Source organism: Cygnus olor, chromosome Z, assembly GCF_009769625.2.
Source record: "Cygnus olor isolate bCygOlo1 chromosome Z, bCygOlo1.pri.v2, whole genome shotgun sequence".
Lineage (NCBI taxonomy): Eukaryota > Metazoa > Chordata > Aves > Anseriformes > Anatidae > Cygnus > Cygnus olor.
In genome coordinates, this window is record NC_049198.1 from 28,673,951 (window position 1) to 28,694,245 (window position 20,295).

Below are 20,295 nucleotides of genomic sequence, written 5' to 3' on the forward strand. Positions count from 1 at the left end.
TCACAGCACTTGCTGTAATGATAGGTGAACAGAACAGATAGAAAGATCATTGTATAATGTTCCATATCTCAAGCAAGGTTTAATCAGGAAAAAAAAAGTAAAAAAAGAGATGCATTGTATTTGTATTGTATTGTATTTGTAGCCTCTTCCACAATTTAGGCTTGTGAGCAAACTGAAGGAACACTGGTTTTGTACTTCTGCTACAGTAGGTCAAACGTAGTTGCACAGCTGGCTATTTTTCCACAGCTTAAGGACTTTTTCCTTAGCATTAGCACTAATTTCCAAGGCTTTATTCACATTCTACTGTTTTTACAGTGTTTGCACCTATAGTCTTGTGCACAGGTCTCAGACTTGGGTAATGAAAATTCTTCAACTAAGGAACCATTATGTATTCATGTATTTAAAAATTAAAAGTATCCTTTAGCTGATCCATTATACAACTCTATCCTCAACGTTAAAATGTTACTTCCACTGTAAATCCCTGTAGTACTCAAGGGACAGACTAACCAAAAGGAAGCGGGAAGAAGACTTGAAATAACACTCACCACTTCCACAAATAATGGTGATGAATATACCCATATACATGCTATTCCCTACTCGCCAGCTGCTCCTTTGTTTTTAGCCTTCTATTCCTTGGGCTGAACAAAACCCAGCTCCCTTAGCCTCATTTTGTAAACCATATGTTATAGTTCCCTAACTATATGGGCTTATTATGGTTTGCCAAAACATTTCATAGATTTGCAAAGTGGTAAGCATATAGTCTTCTGGAGTTCTGTTTGGATCACACATTTTCTTATATTTCCCAAAACCTAAACTTATCTTTCACCCATATCCAGCAATACTACCTTCCTTCCTTCGAGAGAGTTATATATACTCCATCAGCTATTTAAAATCATCAGTACCGAAAAAAACAATCAAGTTAAGTATAAATGCAAAACACTCCATATATACAACAATACAGTGTGAATGAACCCATTTCTGGTTCACACTGTCTATAAACACCCACAAAAATTGTCTTTTTACCTGTACCTCAATTCATTCATACTGATCTGATTAACAATTTCTAAATAGGCTGGAGCAATGGACCTTCTAGAAACATACATGCTTTCTAAAATTATTTCTCTACCTCACAGCTACAAGAAAAACATCCTTTCAAAGTCTTCCAGTGGACCCTTAACACTTACTCTTAGAATCACTGCGTAATTCAGGCTATAACGGTTCTCACCAGGGCTCCAGTCCAACCTTGTGTTAAAAGCAGAATGAGGTGAGAAATCAGACCGGGTTGCACAGTGCTTTACCAAGCTAGGTCTTTAAGACCTCCAAGGATGGAGATGGCAAGACTTTTCTGGGCAACCCATTTCAGCACCTTGTAACTCTTGCAGTATGGTGTTTTTACTTGTATCCAGTCAGTATCTCCCCCATTTGCAGACACCCTCAACCCTATGCCTGAATTTTCAGGGCCATTACTTATTGAACACAAAGTGTAGACGGTAACCATGATAAACAGGGAAGGTCTCAGGATAGACCCCTGTAATATGGGTAACCAGTCTCCAGATGGAATACACTCATTTTAATGAGTGATGCAGCCATTCTTTCACACACCTAGCTATCCACTCAAATAACCATAATATCCCAAGTTAGGTACAAGGATGCTGTGTAAAACTGTCAAAAGTCTTGCTGAATTCGAGGTAGACAATATCCACTATTCTCTAATCATCCACATATCTAGCCATCTTATCATTGAATGCAACCAGACAAATGAAGGATGAAGACTGCTGTTCCCACATTCTTATTCTATGCACTTGGAAATGGTTTCAAAGATGACTTGTTCCACTGTACTCCCTAGAACCAAAGCAAAGCTGAGCTTCCTGAAGGTCTTCAGATGATCCTTTCTGCCCTTGCTGAGGAAAGGTGTAACATTCCTTTCCCCATTTTTCAAGGTCCTTTCTGGAGCTCCATGACAGAGTGCCTTCACAATAACACCAACCAGTTCCCTCAGCACTCTTGGATGCCTCTGACTCTGTCCTCTTTATGGTAGTTTCTTTCAGCTTAGTACTACTCCTAGACACAGAAGACAGGTAAGCCTTGTTAATGAAGACTGAGATAAAGAAGGGACTAAGTACCTCAGTCTCACCTATGCCTCGTATCACAGAGTCACCACCCCACTCAGAAGCAGGATGAAACTTTTTAAATTTTTTTTTAAATGATAGCAACAAAAGCTCTTGTTATCCTTGACATCACTTGCTAGTTTGAAGTCCAGCTGAACTTTGTCTTTCCAAGTATCATTCCTTCAGGACTGGACAAAGTTTCTACACTGCTTTTGTGTAGCCTGTCCCCGCTTTCCTGTACACATCATCTCTACACTGCACCTGTGTCATGAATTCCCTATTTAGCCAAACTGATCTCCTGGTTCTTCTCTTCATCCTATCTGGATGGACTGTTTGAGTGCTGGGAGGATGCTGTCTTTAAAGACCTGTTAGCTTTTGAGCTCTTTCATCTTTCAGAGTTGCTTCCTATGGGATCATACCTACCAGTTCCCTGAGCAGCCCGTCTGCTCTCTTCTGACATCCATAATCTGTCCTCTGCTACTCTTGTATCTCTACTCCAGATCTTCAAATTGTTATTCCATGATTGGTACAGCCAAGGCTGCCATTGATAATATTGATCCCCTTTCAAAACTTGAAAATATGGATTTGTTGCAGTACTCCTGTAAGACTTCTACTGATATCACCAGGCTTTTACCTAGTCCTTAAATATGTAGGTATGCATATTGAATGAACTTAGATCTTGACTTCCACTAATGAAATGTGCTAATTTACCTCAGTATTTTTTTTTTTAGGTGCTTGACCTTTTGCATGAAGAATGAGGATAAGTGCCTGCATCATTTCATGTGTGAGGTACAAACACAGAGACATTCAGAGCTATTCAGAAAACTACACAGAAAACAGCATTGGAATGAGTCATGCTTGATAACATTTCACAGACAATAAAATCTTCAACCAAAAATGTTTGTATATTCTTCCTAGAGTACATTTCATGGAACATGGAAGATGCTTCTATACAAAACATTATGAAAATTTCTAAAGCTTGCTGCATTGGAAAGATGAAGAAGAATTGCCTCTAAACTGAACAAAAATGCATGTTATCTATATGGTGATTATTTCAGACTAAACAAATCCTTACATAGTTGGTACAGTATTGCTCAGTAGCCATGATAACAGCTAGCTATTCCAAAACAAACTGTACAATCATCATTTAAACACCATTCCAAGCAGGGAAAATGTTTTATCTCACAACGTATATTAACTTTTTCTCAAGGTAGTCAAACTGTAGAATAGTCATTCAAGGATTATATCTAATTCAGGGCGAAGATGATACTAGTCAGCCAAACTAGGGAAAGTAGCTCTTCCAAAGAGGTGGAAAAGGTAGTCAAAAGTCTGCCAAGAGCCTTCAGGCTGCTTCTTCCTTATCGAGAGACTGATAATGCCTGGAAATGAGGCTGATCTGAACTTAAACAGAATCCTAAACATGGATGTCTGTATGAAATAAATATGCAGTCTGAGTTTGGCTCCTATAGTGGTAAAGAAACCTAGGTACACAGAATTTGCTAGAGTGTTATTGGGAAGTTTGAGAAATCAGCAATCTTAGAGAATAAAAAACAACAAGCATTTGGGAGTTGATCTAAACAAGCAGTTATACATCCTAAAATGCTTTAACTTTTATTTCAGTGTATGTTCTTCCAGAAATGCGCATCTACAATGTGTATATATACATACATATATATAATAATGTATATGTATATATATATAACTTATACTGCCATTATGGGTCACAATTCTATATTTATTCTAGACTACCTTGCCAACATACATTTATAGTGGTGACTCTGCAATCATACCAAAAGGCATCACTGGAGTAGAGGAGTACCACAAGTTTTGCTGGTCACTTGACACCCCTAAAGCCACAGACATTATATACAAGTCAGAATCTCTACAGATATCTCATGCATTCATTTCACATTTAATTCATATTTACTGCCAAAAAGAAAAAAAAATAATGAATTAATCTATTTTCTAGATTACAATTGATAAACAAGGAAAAAAAATCATAAACTACAATGTTCATCATTCATACCCAGGACAGTGATACATTGGCCCCAAACACCAAGCAGTAATACTGTTCTTCAACACAGCTACTTGAAATAAGACCCCATGTCACGAATACCACTTCCCTTCACAATTTTTGCAGCTTGGACTGCCCACCATTTGAGGGCTGTTTCTGACCATTTCCTCTCAAAGAGGATCAAGGTTTCCAGGTCTAAATATCTAGCAGGCATGTTTTCTTGCAGGTATGTCACGGTCTACTGCAATACAACACCCTTCATGTGGATCACTACAAAAAACTTTACAAAAATCAGTAATAGGAGCTTAGAAGAAAGCACATGACTATCATTTCACCTGATAGATACTAACAGTAACAAGAAAATTTGTACCAAGTTTTTTGTCTAAGCAAAAGAGACTTAGTGGACGTGGCCTGGAGTGACTCCATCAAAATTTCAACGTACAATGAGTCTAAATGACTGAAGTTTACAAGAAATCCATTCACAAACAGGAATACAAGAGAGTGAAAGGTCAGATCCCAAGAGGAGAAAAAAAAAGAGAGAAACACAAAAAAAGAAAAGTACATAAATTGTCTTCTTTCACTTAAACTCTTAAATTTGCTGACAAACAGATACTCTCTTCAAACAATAATCAAAGAACTATTAAAAAATATGAAACTCTAATAGTATGATGTGGCACCTCTCAGAGAATACAGGAGCATTTACATGCAAATGGATTCACACCGGGATGTCTTAGGTAGCTGCCACTACATCCCCATTTCTGGAAATCCACGGTTTATGCAGCTGTGCTGACTGGCAGTCCCACCTCTCCTAACTAACCACCAAGAAATCTCAAAATCAAACCCAAATGGCACATCATCATCACAAGAGAAAGGTATTTACACTACGTCTACTTTATCTTACTTATAAACACACACTTTATTGATTCTGAATTTGTATGTTCAACATCCTAAAGTTTCCCAAATAATGGGAAGAGTGAAATCAATTGCTTGTTAACTTGTAGTGTTCATTGGAATCCCTGCAGACTTTCCCCACACATTTACCTGCCTGTAGGGAAAAGACTGTAAACACACAGAAGTTAAGATCTCTCCTCCTGTCAGCCCATAAACTATATAGTACAACAATACAAAATTAAAAAACATATAAAAAAAACATATTTGCTACGTATATATCTGCACAGAATTTCCTTTACCTTGACAGATAGGCAGCACAGTGCTGTTATTTCAGAACAGCAACAAAATACAGAAAAGCACCACATTGTACACTTTGTGTATGCGCACACACACGTGTGTGCATGCTGGTTCAATGCCATTTCATCTTGTTGGTTTTGCATCACACTGATTACCACAGCTCACTGTTCAACTACACTAGTAAGCAACCAAAGAAGGCTTCACTAGGATTAGTAGGTAGCTACTGCACAGACCTGGACAAGGATATTGCTCAAAAGCTGTGCAGAGGAAAAGGATCTGGAGGTGCTGATTGATGCTCACCTGAACATGAGCAGGCAGTGTGCCCAGGTGGCCAAGAAGGCCAACGGCATCCTGGCTTGGATCAGGAATAGTGTAGCCAGCAGGACCAGGGAGGTGATCGTCCCCCTGTACTCTGCTCTGGTGAGGCTGCACCTTGAGTACTGTGTTCAGCTTTGGGCCCCTCAGTACAAGAAAGACATTAAGGCCCTGGAGCATGTCCAGAGAAGGGCTACAAAGCTGGTGAAGGACCTGGAACACAAGTCCTGTGAGGAGCGGCTGAGGGAACTGGGGTTGTTTAGTCTGGAGAAGAGGAGACTCAGGGGAGACCTTATTGCTTTCTACAACTGCCTGAAAGGAAGTTGTAGGGAGATGGGGGTCAGCCTCCTCTCACAGATAACTACTGATAGGACTAGAGGGAATGGCCTCAAGTTGTGCCAGGGGAGGTTCAGGTTGGAAATTAGGAGACGTTTCTTCTTAGAAAGAGTAGTCAGGCATTGGAACGGGTTGCTCAGGGAAGTGGTGGAGTCACCATCCCTTAGGAATGTTTAAGGAAAGGTTGGACATGATGCTTAGGGACATGGTTTAGTGGGTGACATTGGTAGTAGGGTGATGGTTGGACCAGATATCTTGGAGGTCTTTTCCAACCTTAATGATTCTATGATTGCTGATTGCACTGCTTTTCCACTCACAGGTAACAGAGATTCTCCTTGATACACTCCATTTCCTCAGCTGCCTTTTAAAGATAATTTCACATCCATCCTGGTTGGAGCGTGGCTCTCAAGGACTATGCACCAATTATAAAAATTAGGACTACTTCCCTCCTGAGCCCTATGTTAGCTCTCTCATTAGGATACACTTCAGGATACTCTTGGGGTACACTTTACTAAATACACAGCCAGCATTTGTAACAGACTACAATTTTGTAGTAAACAAGAGGAAAAAATATGGAGAAAGCCCCTCACTTCCCAGCTTCTGGAACATTTACAGAGCAGTAAATCACACACTAACTTAAGGTTTGTGGAGAAATTCAGCTTTTCAGAATAGCACATCTTTTCCTCTTAAAGGACTCAAAGTTTATGCACTTGAATAGTTAAATAATCAGGACTCTCTCAAATCCTATAACAGTACTCTAAGGAACTAGAAATGAACAAGAAGGAATGCGCAAAGCCCATTGCTTCCAACCTCCTTAACAGAGAGGATTTCTCACTGTTTTTGCCTCTCACTTTATGCTACTATTATACCCACTCAGACAATCACTCTGTGGCTTAGCACCAGGTGTGAGGCTGCCTTCTACTGGGCTGAGCACACCAAGGGTGCAGTGGAAGCTGGAGCAGGAGGCTGTGTGAACACTGCCACAGAGATCAGACAGCTGCCCAGGTGTCTGAATGAGCTCTCATTCAGACTCCTCCTGCTTTGTCTGCAGAAAGCAAACAGTCTTGCAGGGCTTATGGTGTGAAAAGGAACTTTTTATTAGGTCAGATTTTGATTACAAGAGTTTCGTTCATTCCAGTGGCATCCTCCCTTTTCCAGGCATCTCTCATCTTATCAGCCTAGAGTTTATAGTGGAAAACAAACATCAGACACACAGATTTCCACGCAAACTGAACAATAATCTGGTAAATCAGAGCCAGATAGCATTACTATATTATCTTTTCTCACAACAGTGGGTGAAGATCCTTCTCTACGTAGGAGGATTCTGTATGTGATTTATTGGTATTGCTAAATGATTTCTATACACAAAAATTCAGCTGATTAATTTATTTTAAATATTTTCCTGATACAGCATATTAATAAGAACAACAACAACAAAGAGCTAGCAGGAGCATGATTAGAAGTACCAAAGTCTTCCTCCTTTGCTCCTCTTTAAGAGATCTTGGTAAAATTTTCCTCTGACAGTCTGAGAAGAAATATGATAAAGACTGGGAATGGGGCAGAGAGGTGAGGATAAAACTAGAAAAACCAACAAAAAATAAAAACAAACAAATGTACAAGAACACAAAGGAACAAGCTCTGCTAATTTCATAATTCCACTTTCACAATGCTCATGGATAACTGAAATGAAAATCCCTTATACCCTTGCTGGAAGCATATTTAAGCAATAGCTATGTACTTGAAAAATAAATTTATCTTGTAGGTAGCTGTATCTACCCATAGATTCCTTTTACAAATTGAGTGATGAATATTTTATGTCAGACTGTCCTTCATCTGATAAAAGATGTTAAGTGAACTATTTGTTACCTCAAAGTGGTTTTAAATACTTTCCAGGTACATCCTCCTTGAAACAAACTGCTATTTAGCTAAAGCACGTAATAACCAGAAAAAGCATTCACCTCACAGAATGATGTTTTACAGGCATCAGAGATCTTCCAGGGAACTGTAAGACTTAGCATTTGTTAGTATTCCCCTGCCACTTCTATTTGCCCTGCCTTCCATGTCAAAACATTTTTCCTTTAAAGATTTTCCTGAGCATTATGGTTAAGAGGAAGAAGGTATTTATACTAATTTAATAATTATCAGTACTCAGCTTTAGAATAAAGGTATTCCAATGCAATTATCTACACCTACTTGTTTTTTGCATCTTTATTTTTGTTGTTCTAGTTCCCTATACCTGTATCCCACTTTGAAAACAGGTAAGTACCTTCCATTTGCAGAAGACTATTCCCCCAGATAATTTTCCAGTTAATTCACAGACAGCCTTCAACATTATCTTGTGTGTTTTTGTTTGTTTGTTTTGTTTTGCCATTGATGCAAATACAAAATGAAGAAATACAGCCTCACCAATAGTGGACTTCAGATGAGCCTGTTTACTAATCACCTGTATCACACTGCTTCTTTGGCTGACTCATGACATCCTTTAAAACACAAAACCCGACAAAACGTTTACATCACACAACTAAGTGCAATGTAAAGACTCCTCAGGAACGGTATACCCAAGCCGGTACACTCACACAGCAAAAGGCATCTTCCAAAGACACTGACTCACTCAAGCCTGGAAGTTATCTACAGGCAACACACTCCTGAGTTAATAGGTAACCTGACCTTTGAAGGCATAGCCAGTTTTTACCATGCACCTGTAAAGGGTCTGGTCGGTCAACCTCAATACTGAGTTCTGCCTTTACCCGCAGTCACAGGCAGCTTAACTAATAAAACATGTAATTGCAAGCAGATCAAGAGTCACTGATTGCAAGTGGTGTGAAAAGAATACTGTGGCACAGAACAATCTGTGCTGATTTTAAAAGAGTATTCCTATCTATTCTGTGAGCCTCAAGAATATTAAGTATCATGTTGCAATAACAACAAAGATTAGAAGAGGTAACTTGTTCTAGTTACTAGCATCACTGACACATTCAATTTTCAAAAGCATAATTCATTTTACCAAAAAAAAAAAAAAAAAGAAGAGGACAGCAAGTTGATCTAGTTGATATTTAGAACCAAGGGCTCTGATTTTTGTTCCAATACTCAACCCACCTTACCCAACAATTTCCTTTTGCCTGTAATCTCAGTGGTGATGACTGCTCTAAATATTAACTGCATGATTTAAAGCCTAATAGCCTAATACATGACAGAAAAACAGCATCGAAAGGTGCAAAGAATCTTTGTGACATAGATTCACAATGCTGACAGTTTAGGACTACTTGGTATCCTGACTGGCTTGGATGTAGTTTGTAAGACACTCAGAGCTAAAGCAAATATCCTAAGAATAACCACCCCAGGAATGTGATTTGAGGGACAGAATATAAGAATTGCTTTAATTGAACTATACTGACCTTCGAAGAAATTACTTTTTATAAACTCTTATTTAAATACCACTGAACTTTCTCAGTCTTTCCAGTCTGAGAAATGAATAATGAATTATACACCAGTATCTCTAACAGAGTATTAAGAGTTACTGTTCTGCTACAAACAGGCAGTTTCATTAACTTCAAATTAGAAAGTATTAATCATAGTCTACTATGCTAAATCACTGTAGATTAGTGACATGGCAGCAATATAGCACTGAGCTGTCAAGCGAGACATACAAATACAATGGTAAGGTATATGCTACTTCCTTGTACTTTTGAAGGACATAGAATAAGAAAGTCAAAAATAGCATTTCATAATACCTCATACTGCTAGTGTCACGCTGCTGGTGTTTACTTGGCTTGAAATTTAATGAGTCAATGAATCTCCTTTTTCTATACAAAAACTTCTTGTAGAGGAAGGGCCTGGTGTAAAGTTACCAGATTTGCAGAAAGAGAAGGCCAGGCTTGTTTCCTCACATTGCAACACCTTTTCTAATTTCAATAAAATATATTCATTTCTGCTTAAATTTTTCCTTATTTTATGTCCATACATTTTGAGAGTATCATTACAATTCAGCTACACTTTTATATAAATAAGATTTAAAAAGAATACCATAAAACTATCAAAGAAAAGCTACAATGATACATGCCTTTTGACTACCTGTATTTAAATTATAACAAGACTATAGATTGAAAAGCACAGTGTTCTCTGGACTGTACAGCACAATTATCTCAGCAGCAGTACTTTTAAAAGAATTAATGGGTGCGGTGCAGCCAAAAATGCCAGCAGCAATTAATCTAGCACCTTGATAACCAAGCTTCTTCCATTTTGTACTGAGGAGTAAATTAACAGATTAAAATGCCTAAATATTTATTAGCCAATGCAAATTATTATCAAATATAAATAATAGAAGGGGAAAAAAAAAAGGATGTTTCCTGGAAAATTCCTCTTTTAATAGTGATAAAGAAATGAAGGAGAGCATTAAATTAAGAATCTCTTATCCATGGATATCTAATGAAACTAATTGTCTGCTTATGACTAACAACTTAAAATTAGGGAAATTAAGAAACTAGTCACTGCCCAATACGTGATTTGTTAAACAAGAAAACAAGACAGTATTTTAAATTTTAATGAACTGGTCAGAGGTATCAAGGAAGAAAGAAACAAGACCCAGACATCCTCAGGACAGCAGTAATTTTTATTGCTTTACCTCAGTGTCCTGTGGTCTGCTATGTAGTCTGTAATTTTCAGTCATTTCCGGCTGCTGCTTCCAAAACAGCAGAAATATCTTTTTTTATTAGCTTAGTACATCTTAATTATGTGATATATTTGAAGTAGTTTTCCCATTTTAGAAATATTTTATTTGCTTCTTGAATGTTTTTAATGTATGATTTGACAAAAATTCATGCAGACAACACAGTATTTCTTTCTGCTCAGAAAGGCATAGTCACTGTGTATGGTGGAGTTCCCAAGTTTTAAACACAGAGCATGGTAACTAATAATAAATATTCAAGAATTCCTATATCTGGACAAATAATTGGAACTTCTTTCTATTAAATATTTCCCACACTTGTTTGGACCTATTAGCATTGCCTGCACCTGCACTGCCTTGTACACATTTACATCATGCTGATTAGGAAACCAAACAAGCAGACATGCATTTAGGAAAACTAAGCTGCTAATACAGCATTTCTGATACAGTTTTAGAAAACACTTTAAATTAGGTCCACATTCAGCAAAGTCCACTGCATATTTGAAACATTCTGTGCATATGACTGTGTGAAATGTATGGAATGCCTCTCTCTAGTGCACACTCTTTAGCTGCCAGAAAAATGTGGTATACAAGCAGCTGGCACCAAAATGATCAGGCCATCCTGACCTCAGTGCAGATGGCTTGCTTTCCAGATGTTTATTATTAAACAGTTGCGGTTTGTTTTCTGGCTACAAAGAACCTGATCCTATGGACACATGCAGAGGTAATGACACCCATGCTACTTTCAAGAATACTGCCAACTGAATTTAATGAAAATAAATCACAGAGACAAAATAACTAGTATAGATTTTTGCAGGATAAGGATTTCTGTCAGCCTCACTGAAAACTATATAGCTGAACAGAGAAGGATGTAAAATGTTCATGTTGTGTTTTCAGATGCAGAGACCTTAACTAATTTATAGATAGAATAAGATTATTGAAAGGATAATATAGTTTACCTTGGACTTACTTACGATCTAAATGTATATGTACACAGCATCGGTTTTACCCAGAGACTAAATAAATGAAAATTCACCCACAGAAAATTCAAGACAGGATAGGGAAATACCATCAAAATACACCAGTAATAGAACTTTTATTATGCTAATACAAACATGTAGAGGTGACCTGTGAGAGTATAGTTTTGACACCACAACTACATAGATATCTTTTTCTGTTTTTAGAAAACTAGTTCAGTCAACTTTAGTTCACAGGACTAAAACAGTAGAGACTTTTCTTGCATGAGAGAGAAGTACAGGTCCACTGCACTAAAATGCATTGCTGTGCAGAAGCTCTGCCAGCTATGAAAACATCTCCCTGACCAAAGTTTTCAGTTGACATTTCATTGCTTTTACAATAAATACACTGATCCCTTTACTTGGTTTTGGTTGGAGAAGAGACAGGCAGAAGCAGGCTCCCTTGAAATTAGTGAAAACTTTCCCACTAGTATTACCAGGTTTTGAATGAAACCCTTTTGGCATCTATCCATACATTTTCTCTGTGTATGCAATTCAACTGAGCAAAATAGTGCAAAGTTCTGCATCCAAGTGCAAGGTCTTGCACCTGGATCAGGGCAATCCCAAGCACAAATACAGGCTGAGTGGAGAATGGATTGAGAGCAGCCCTTATGAGAAGCACCTGGGGGTGTTGGTGGACGAGAAGTTTGACATGAGCCAGCCAAGTGTACTTGCAGCCCAGAAAGCCAACCAGATCCTGGGCTGCATCAAAAAAAAAAAGCCTTGCCAGCAGGTGGAGGGACGTGATTCTCTGCCTTTGCTCTGCTCTGCTCAGACCCCACTTGGAGCACTGTGTTCAGCTCTGGAGCCCCTAGCACAAGACATGGAACTATTGGAATGAGCGCAGATGAAGGCCACAAGGATGATCAAGGGGCTGGAGCACCTCTCCTGTGAAGACAGGCTGATGGAGCTGGGGTTGTTCAGCCTAGAGAAGAGAAGGCTCCGGGCAGACCTTATAGTGGCCTTCCAGCACCTAAAGGGAGTCTACAGGAAAGCTGGGAAGGGACTCTTTGTCAAGGAGTGTAGTGATAGGACAAAGAGGAAGGGCTTTAAACTAAAAGAGGGTGGGTATAGCTTATATATAAGGAAAAAATTTTTTACTCAGAGGGTGGTGAGGCAATGAAACAGGTTGCCCAGAGAAGCTGTGGATGTCCCATCCCTGGAAGTGTTCAAGGCCAGGCTGGATGGGGCTTTGAGCAACCTGGTCTGGTGGAAGGTGTAAACCCCGCCATGGCCGGGGATTAGAATGTGGCGATCTTTAAGGTCCCTTCCAACCCAAGCCATTCAATGATTCTAAATAAACCTGTCCCCATAAAAACCCGAATAATTTCCCTTCTTTCCTCAAAAACAAACTCAGAAAAGTATATGTATTTCAGAGGGCAGACATATGCTAAACTCAATCTAGATTACTGTGACACTTACTGGCTGACTCCAAGATTTAAAAAAAACTGTCTGGCAAGGCACGCTTCTTTGTTAGCTTTGCAATCTGAAGGAAAAACAAACAAACAAACAAAAAAAACAACCAAGGATCTCCTCCTTTACTCCCTACTGACTTTTTAAAATCTCTATGTTCTAGTTGGGCTCTGAACTCCTTAAGAAAGAACTGCTCTGTTTTGTTTTAAGTATCTAAGCAGCACTGCAAAACATTTAAAAGCAAACATACAAAATTTATTTATTTTCACATACACAAATGTATTTTCACCAAAGTATGTTGCCTATCCAGGTAGTGAGGAAAAAAATGCATACAAAATATATTATTGTGGAAAATATGTATAGTTTTCCATGGTACCTATTTCCATCCAAACCATCTCTTCTTGACATGAGCACTGGATGTTCAAAGTCCTAATTTAGATCAGATTAAGTTGCAGAAAAAGTAACACAATTTAAAAGTATTTTATTCAGCAAGGCTTTTAAATTTTATCTGGTTCATTTAGAACTATTTATTGTTGTGAAAAAAAGTTTCCAGCCTTGACACCTTACTAGCACATAGACTGGACAATTTTTACTCATTCTGTTTCCTTCCTCAAAGTTTAAGTTCATAAACAGCTGGAATCATCCTATAAACTCCTCAAGACATATCTTGAAACCTTTGCAAGACAGTTAAAGAGAAGTTGGAAAAAGAGACATTTTTTTTTCTAGAAAGCTATACTAACAGCAATAGCATAAAGACCACCAAATTGCACCTTAAAATTGCCAGCATGAGAAAAAGAACTGGTTCAGAGGGCAAACACACAGACAGGGTAATAAGCCTGGGCAAATATACTGGCTTCTCATCGTTATAGATGATGCTATTTACAGTAAATTAAGCTCTAACACTTCCAGTACCAGCACCATCCACTATAAAGATATTTCAATCCATCTACAAATGGTCTCATTGCCACAGTTTCTAAGCACCATATGACTTTAAACATTTAGCTTTACCACATGGCTGATGGGTCAAGAAGTTGTATCACTGCATTTTTACAGACAGATTAGCTGTATCATTGAGGCAGACACTTCATAGGAGATCACAGAACTGAAATCAGGCTTCCCTATTCCCCAGGCATCCCTAGCCAGGGCACCACATTTAATACACAGCACATGCAATGTGATAGTATAATATAAAAGCCTAACAAGAATTAGTTAAGAAGGGAGAAGCAAAATAATAATCATCATCACCATCATCACCAAAGAAGTAAAAGAAAAAAAGAGCAAGCAAACAAAACACACACACACACACACAAATAATAAATACATTAAAAAAAAAATCCCATCAACAGCAATGACCACAAACAAGCTACCCAGAATCCACTGTAGTCTTTCAGGTTAGTTATTGAACTTCTTTATTCAGTCTTTACAATCTCTCTATATACTTACCTACTTACTTACACAAACACACATCTCTGTATATATATATGTACATCTATATTCATGCAAATACAAAAACTGAGTGCTTTTTATTTTAACGGTGAGCCATGGTCCTACTGCAAAACTGACACTTTATCTATGTCTCCTTCCAGATGCAACAGGACCATATTGACTAGCAAACTACTTACGTATTTCAAAAAAAAATGTAACTTCTGCAGGGAAAAAAAATTGCACTGGAGAAATAACAAAAAGTTCCTGTTAGAACTTAAATTTAAGGATTTATCTACTCAACTAACCACTAGAATACTTAGTAGTATGATATGAAACAGTTAACAGAAAAAAAAACAAGCAGGATTACTGTTTCTAATCATACCACATTCAACAACACTACAATTCCTTCACATACACTATTCTGCTTATGCAATTTCCCCTTAGAAGGGACAGGGAAAATGAAAAGTAAACAAAAAAGGCCTGAAAATAACCATGACAATTTATAGAAACGTTAAGTGCTTTCTTTACCACCCCCCACCTACCCCTCCAAACCTTCTGTGCTTCCCTGATGGATATTGAAAGAGGGAAAGGGCAGCTAAAAGCCTCCATATCACCTCCATGTCAGAGTGTACATGACTTTTGTGTACAAAATGTTAACTAAGTGATCTGTTCAAACTTCCTCTAGCAACTGATTTTTCCACACTAGAAAAAAATGAAGATTTTCATGGTGGAAAAAGAAATGTCAAACTACATCAGATCTGCTGTTCACAGTGGTTGCCCTCTCCCAGCACACTGGGGATGCTGATACTAGTAGTAACTGTGAAATGCATGTGAATGTACAGTATCAGACCATAAATGACCATTCACACTATTATTACATTTTCTAGGGTATCCAATCCTGATACTTTTGCACTTCAGCTCATACAACAATTATTTTACTTCCCTAGCCTCCTAATGTTTTAGGATTTAAAATTGTTCTCAGTATGTAATAGGAGAATATTACACAATATATTCAGCTAGAAGGTACTGCATGTGTGGAACTAAGCAAGGGCCAAATGAAAGAATGCAGAGTTTATCTCTTGTGGTTAATGGTTCATATCCAGTCCAGATCAATTGTGCCTGAAATTCACTACTATCTCTGTTTTGTTACCACTGAATTGGTGGAACTGGAGTAGCTTGAAGTGATGAGTTTTTCCAAGCTACAAAGTTTTAATTATCACCTGTGTTCTAGAGCACAAATAGAACACATTCACTTTGAGTCCATCAATGCTGCGTACTTTCCCATTCATGTAATTTTATAAAAGCTAAATATATGGCTGATAATATTAGTACTTACTAAGACAAAAGGCACCAGTGGCTCTCGACAGCTATCACATCCTGTGAGACAGTTAGTACTCCCTACTGACCATCCATCTTGTCTGCAGTTCATTTGTTTCATCAGAAAAACACCATGACTGAGCACAGTATTATCAACTTCTACTAGGTAACAGGGAGTTAGATGTGTTTTGTTCTTTGGAAGCTTAAATCTCATCTATGTTTATATCCTTGACATTTGCAAGAGGACAACAATATCTCAATGGTAGGAACAGAAGTCAATGCATGGCTCCAAGGAGTTAACAGTGTGTTCTTAAAGAGGATTCAAAGCCCATTGTTTTAATTGCCTATAGAACTGTCAGGTAACGTGGGGAAAAATACTTCAGAGAACCAGTAGCTAACCAGTATTTTTTCAGAACAACTAAGCAGGAATATGGCATAATTAAAGAAGGGCTGCTACAGCTAAGAAAAATTTCCAGACTGCCAAATTTGGTTTCAAAGCCTTCAATTAGAACTTAACTCAGTTTAAGATCACCACTTGCTTACATACCAAACATTATCACAGGAAAAGGAATCCAAGAGGTCTCCCAGTCTTGGAAAAGCCACCACACTGCTACATTTGCATTGTACTACACTCAGCCATCTGCTCTTAAGCTTCCCTTTATCCAAGTAGGTTGCAGTTCTGTTTTTTCTCTTGGTCTCTCAGGAGCACATCCTAGACACCAGTTTCTCCTTTCTTCCAAGATGTTCTATCTATTCATATCAGGACTTCTGCAATTCTGTTATGAGCATTCCATAAAACTGCTACAAGCCACGTTTTTTATATCCCATCCTGCCAAACCAATGCACAAAGACACAGACAACAGGACTTCTGTTCTACACCCTCAGAAATATCTTAACACCAGGTCTGAGTCCTCTCAGCAGCAGCTGACAACATTTCAAGAGTAGTTTGGCAGTCAACATTTTCAGACCCAAATCAGATGTTACAAACCATCTCAGACAATCAGTAGTACCTGGTGATCATCTGTCTTACTGACACTATTCCTCCGCAAGCGGCATCAGTTTCCAGCTCTCCTTGGAGAGGAGAGTTGTCCAAGAAAGAGCTGGACAACTCACCAGAAAACCCAATGGACCCTTCTCTCAAATGGCTGTAGCTCCAGATCAGCACTGGGCCCACTGTACAGTATTCAGAAGCGTACTTGTATCCTGCCTTTGGTACCTGTACTTTATAAAACCCAGTGCTTCTTCTCACTCTACATATATTAACAACACATTGTGGAGTTTCTTTCCCTCTCCCATCCCACAGCTGAAACAAAGTCTTTGCCTGATAAAGCACAATCCTTCATTCTTCCCTGTTTCAACATCTTGTGTGTATCTGTGAGTTTCTGCATCACTCAGGGTCACAACCAGTGGTTCCACTCATGGAGAAATTCTACAGCTTCCAACTCCTTCCAGGGGATATAGAGTAGTTGTATTGATTTCTGAGTATAGAGGTAACTCTCTACTCAGTTACCATCATCACATTATAAACAGTAGTAGAACAGGTTCAGACAAACACAGCAGTGATAGGAGAGGTATAAAGCCTAAGATAAACTGCATGCTACTACAAGGATAAGAATGTGATTCCGATTGAGTGAAATCATAGATCTGCAGTTAAAGAATGTCTCTACAGAATAATTCTTCAATGAACTGTAAGTTACAGACAGTTTACAACTTTTTATTTTAAAGTGCATGCTTCATTCTCCACAATTCCTTACAGACAAATATTCCCTTACCAGTGAAGTAGATGGTAACCTAAACTAGAACTGTTGTGTGTTTTTTTTTTTTCTTTTAAAATCAGAAAGGAAACAATAATCCTCCTTCCAGATGTGTTTAAAGAATCACAAAAGCCACAAGCAAGTTATTTTTTCCCAAACACACCTAACATATAGCTTTGGGAGACTTATCCAGGTAGAAAGCCTGAAAAAAAAAAAAAGAAATTCTCATCACTTCAATGTGAAGTATGAAGGGAAAAAAAAAAGCCAACCCTTCAAACTGCACCATTTTTTTAATTGTTTAAATAGCCCATATCTTAGCACCACCAAGTAAAGGCACCACAGTAAGATCAATTGTATTCAAGCTTTGTAAGAAAACATTTTTCCTTTTCACAGCAAAATTGTCCATCCTAGGTAACCCAACATAATTCAATAGCAAGATCATTCTAATGAGTGGATATTAAAGCTAGAGAAACACACTACATTGGCAGAACTAGAGTATTTCAAACTAGGTGTTTGAAGATTGTTTCTCCCATCTAATGCACAAAGTCACAATAATCATTGTTACCGAACTCCCAGATACCACTACAAAGGTTTGTGTTATGCATATGGTCTGATAGGGCATAGCTTCAACATCTTCATATGAAAGGAAGAAGATGAAAGAAAACAGCTTGCACTTTAGAACAGGTTTGCAATTCCCCCCCTTTTAGCAAGAATAGCAAAACCATATACTGATGTCCGAAGATGCACCCTCATGCAAAATTTACCAGACAAGTCTTCAGTAAATGCCTTGCAACACTGAAGCGTTAAATAAATATATAAATAATTTTAAAATCCCTTCTGTATCTTCAGAGTTTTCAGTTATGTTCCATGTGAGCCCTTCCAAGAAAAAATCTGGTAACAATGTTACCCGGCTTCCCGCAGGTCTTTCATACGCTTGCATGCAAGAATGAACATATGTGAAGTGATAGACCAATACAACAACATTAACTACATCAAATTAATGCAATCTAAGATAGAAGCAGATCTTGTGGTTAGCGGTTAGTTTTTGTCATTCACACTTTCTTAAACGGCATGTTAAATATCTGATAATACAAGCAAACACTGAGTATACGACATGTCTAGTATATGTTGAGTCTGAACTGTTCATATACTGGTTTATTCAGATAGAATCATAGAATCCTTAAGATTGGAAAAGACCTCTAAGATTATCTAGTCCGACCTTTACCATGGCTGACCCAAACCTAAACAAGACTGTAACCCATATATTTCAGCAATCTTGTCAGAAGTTACTCAGCTCACTCTTAACAAATCAGTCCCAACAAGTGCTCTGTGTCTAGACCTGTGTAGGACTGAGCTCATATTCACCCACCTCGTTGACTGCATATTTACTTCCTATAGATACAGCAGTTTCTGCTTTTCCCCAGTCATCTCACCGTGCAGAATCAGGAAGAGTTTGTTTTAGGTTTCAATGTCAGCCCATTTATCAGCCTGTAAAGACCAAAATCTGAACGAATAACTGTTCTGGATGCAGCCATGACCCGTATTTCCTGTGTTTTCTGTTTCCCATGTTTCTTAAGTTTGCCCCTTGTGCATCTTAAACAGCTTGCCCACAAGTAACGGAGCCCACTCAGCCACCATTTCAGGGCGGACCGCTGCCTCCTGGACCCCTTCGGACCCTCTCCGCTGCACATCCCAGGGCTCTGCCGTGCTCTACCGCCCTCACAGAGCGTTTGCCAAACGGGCAGGAAGAGCAGCAGAAAAGTAAAACTTTTTTTTTTCTTTTTTTCTGTTGACACAACTACAGTGTGGCTTCTTTACCTCCCACCCTCCCCAGCTCCTCTATTTTGCCTCGTCTCCCTCGGCAGATCCTGTCCTCCAGACAAGCGGGACAGACCCCCTCGAGCCGAAGTCCTCCCCCAGTTAAAGTTAGGAACTCGACAGCACGGAGCTAGCTCGGCCCTGCCATCGCAGCGAGTGCCGCCTCGTCACCGCTCAGCACGGGGCGAGCCTGGGCGCCGCAGCCCGTCCGTTAGCGGCCATTAGCGGCCCGGGACGCCCCGCCGCCGGCACCCGACCCGCGAGGCGCTGAGGGGAGGCGGCGGCAGCGCCCTGAGGGGAAGGGCGAGGCCGCTCCGTGCGGCGAAGGCGCGACCCCCCTTTGCCGCTGAGGCGGCGGGGGGCATGCGGCAGCGGCGCGGCTGGGTACTTAACCGTCTGTCACGGTGAGCTGGGCGTCCTCCTCTCCCGGCTGCACCTCCAGCTGCAGGGCTTTCTGGCTGGGGCTGGCGAGGCGCAGCCCCGCCAGCAGCTCGTCGCTGAGGAGGAGCAGCTTCACGCCGCACCGCAGCGGCCGCTGCTCCTGAGAAGACGACGCGGCCATCGTCCTCGCCGCACCACCTCGGCTACGAGCCGCTGCCCGACGAGCCGGACTCCGGCGGAGTTGCTCCTACCAGCCCCAGGGGAAGACTGCAGAGGCGGCTTCGCCGAGCGGCGGACACACCCCCTGGCGCTGCCCGGCACCTGCCCAGCAGCCTCGCCCCGCCCCTCAGGGCGCTCCTCAGGCCCACGGCTGAGGGCACGGGCGGCAGCGGGCTGCCGAGGTCCGGCAGCGACACCTCCCGGCCGCAGCGCCGCCACCGCACCGCGGGGAGCCGGGGGCCTGCGGGGGGCTGGCGGGCGGCCTGGGCCCGGCACGGGGGAAAGGTGGCACGGCCCGTGTCGGGCTCCACGTTCGCACCCGGCCCCT

General features: G+C 40.0%; 1 protein-coding gene across 5 annotated transcripts in view; it reads right to left on the reverse strand.

Moving 5' to 3' along the window:
- Positions 1-20,089, reverse strand: part of LOC121061753 (histone-arginine methyltransferase CARM1-like) — a 74,950-nt gene extending 54,861 nt beyond the window's left edge. Inside the window, exon 1 of one of the 5 annotated variants that reach the window (XM_040541075.1) lies at positions 19,761-20,089. In XM_040541075.1, coding sequence (XP_040397009.1) covers positions 19,761-19,929 — 169 coding nt within the window. In that variant the 5' untranslated portion in view covers positions 19,930-20,089. The remainder of the gene's footprint in view (positions 1-19,760) is intronic. The other 4 variants (XM_040541077.1, XM_040541074.1, XM_040541079.1 and 1 more) reach the window with 4 other exon arrangements.
- Positions 20,090-20,295: the final 206 nt, after the last annotated feature.